Below are 1,845 nucleotides of genomic sequence, written 5' to 3' on the forward strand. Positions count from 1 at the left end.
CCTGCGATGAGTGAGAGAAAAGCAAGAACATGTCGAACATGCTCAGACCTTGTGATCGCCCACACACACCCCGTGTCGTCCATTCCTCCTGTTAGGACGTGTTCGCCCGAGCCACTGAAGCTAGCGACTCGAATGTCAGAGAGAAGCAAACAGACGGTGACGAGGGTCGTCAGCGACGAGTCCGTTTGGTTGAGTGTGATATGGAGCGAGCTCCAGGCAATGAGGACCAACGAGCTTTCAACATGTTTCAGCGGGGACGTTTCTCGCAGAGAGGGAGAGAAGGATACGAGCTTGAATGCACCCCAAGTCGTCATCGGGCCCGTACCTCCTCACCAAGACTCTCTGTGACGTGCTCCACAGGCACAGGTGTTCCGCACATATACAGACAGCATGCTCTCCATCGCAAGATATGCGGAGAGGAGAGGAGAGGAGAGGAGGGAAGGAAACGTGTTGGTAGTGGGGAAGAGACATTGAACAGATACATGGTAGGCGCGTATAGGGAGGTGATGATGCAACAGGTGGTGGTGATGGAGGAGGAGGAGGCAGGAAGGAATGAGGGAAGGGCTCAAGAAACGAACCCATCATGACCCGTCGGACAGGATGGGGATCTGTCTTTGGGTTGCAGTAGGACAGCAGCGCGTCTCCTCTCAGAAGCTCCTTGAGCGACTTGTCCCGTGCCGTGTGGGCTCTCGAGCTGAAGTTCTTGTCCAGGAAGGGGTTGAAGCGAGAGTGCTGAATGAGCTCCCAGACTATCTGGACTGTGTTAGGGAGGAACGTAGGGTCTACTTTGTTGTCGATCATTTCAAGCCAGCAGCCATCGGGTATCGGAGCATCTCCTATCCTCCTCCTCCCTCGCTCGTCAATGTGAAGCAGCGGGCAGGAGAGGCAGGGGCAGCCGAGGTCGTCGAGCTGATGGTGCATGAGCTCGTGGAGGATGACGTACCGCTTGTCGGGCGTGCTCGGGTTCACCAGGCACAGAGGAACGAGCGTCCTCTCGCAGCGGAGAGACCTGCCGTGGGCCCCGATCCCCATGCTCCTGTCAAACTTCACCCGTGCTCGGCGAGCTAGGTCGCCCAGGACGTTCATCTCCTCCTCTGTGAGAAAAGCTCTGAGTGAGATGTAGGAGCTGGGGTGGTCAGGGGTCCAATCCTCCTCCCACCGTCCTCCTCCGCACTCCAAGCAGACCTCGACTCCCTCCTCCGTCAGCCTCTTGGCTGTGCAGGAGGGAACGCTCTCGTAGAAGGCGATGGCGTCCTCCCTCCTCTCAAACTCTTCATGCTGGACTTTCCCGTCCCCTCTCCAGCAGACTTGGAATGGAAGAATTGGCACTGACATGCTTCCTTGCTCCTTGCACCACTTGTTCCTCTTCGTGTGTCCTCCCTCCCTCTCCCTCTCCCACCCTCCTCTCTCTCCCTCCCCCTCCCTCTCTCCTCTCACTTCCTCCCTCCCCCCCTCTCCCTCTCCCTCTCCCTCTCCCTCTCCCTCTCCCTCTCCCTCTCTCTCCCTCCCTCGCTCCCTCGCTCCTCCTCCTCTCCTCCCCTGCCCCCCTTCCCTTTTGGCCCTTCCTGTCACCTGGCAGTTTTTTTGTCGCCCAGTAATATGACGAGGGGGAGGGAACGGGGGAGGGAGAGGCGACTGGGGGAGGGATGGAGAGAGGGAAGGGAGAGGGAAGAGGGTGAAGAGGAGAGGATGAGAGGCTCGAGGGGGAGGGGAGGAGGAGGAGGAGGAAGAAGACAAGAGCTCGTTGTTGTCTGCGTCTTGATGTGGTTTATTTTTGTATTCCGCACAGGGCGTACCACTGCAACCGAACATGGAAGAAGAAGAAGAAGAGGGAGGGAGGGAGGG

General features: G+C 58.2%; 1 protein-coding gene across 1 annotated transcript in view; it reads right to left on the reverse strand.

Annotated features, from left to right (window-relative positions):
* Nucleotides 1-1,335, reverse strand: part of GUITHDRAFT_114849 (hypothetical protein) — a gene marked incomplete at both ends in the record, with an annotated part of 2,025 nt that extends 690 nt beyond the window's left edge. Inside the window, one exon of the mRNA XM_005825892.1 lies at nucleotides 579-1,335. Coding sequence (XP_005825949.1) covers nucleotides 579-1,335 — 757 coding nt within the window. The remainder of the gene's footprint in view (nucleotides 1-578) is intronic.
* Between the last annotated feature and the right edge of the window lie 510 nt (nucleotides 1,336-1,845).

Source organism: Guillardia theta, assembly GCF_000315625.1.
Source record: "Guillardia theta CCMP2712 unplaced genomic scaffold GUITHscaffold_79, whole genome shotgun sequence".
NCBI lineage: Eukaryota > Cryptophyceae > Pyrenomonadales > Geminigeraceae > Guillardia > Guillardia theta.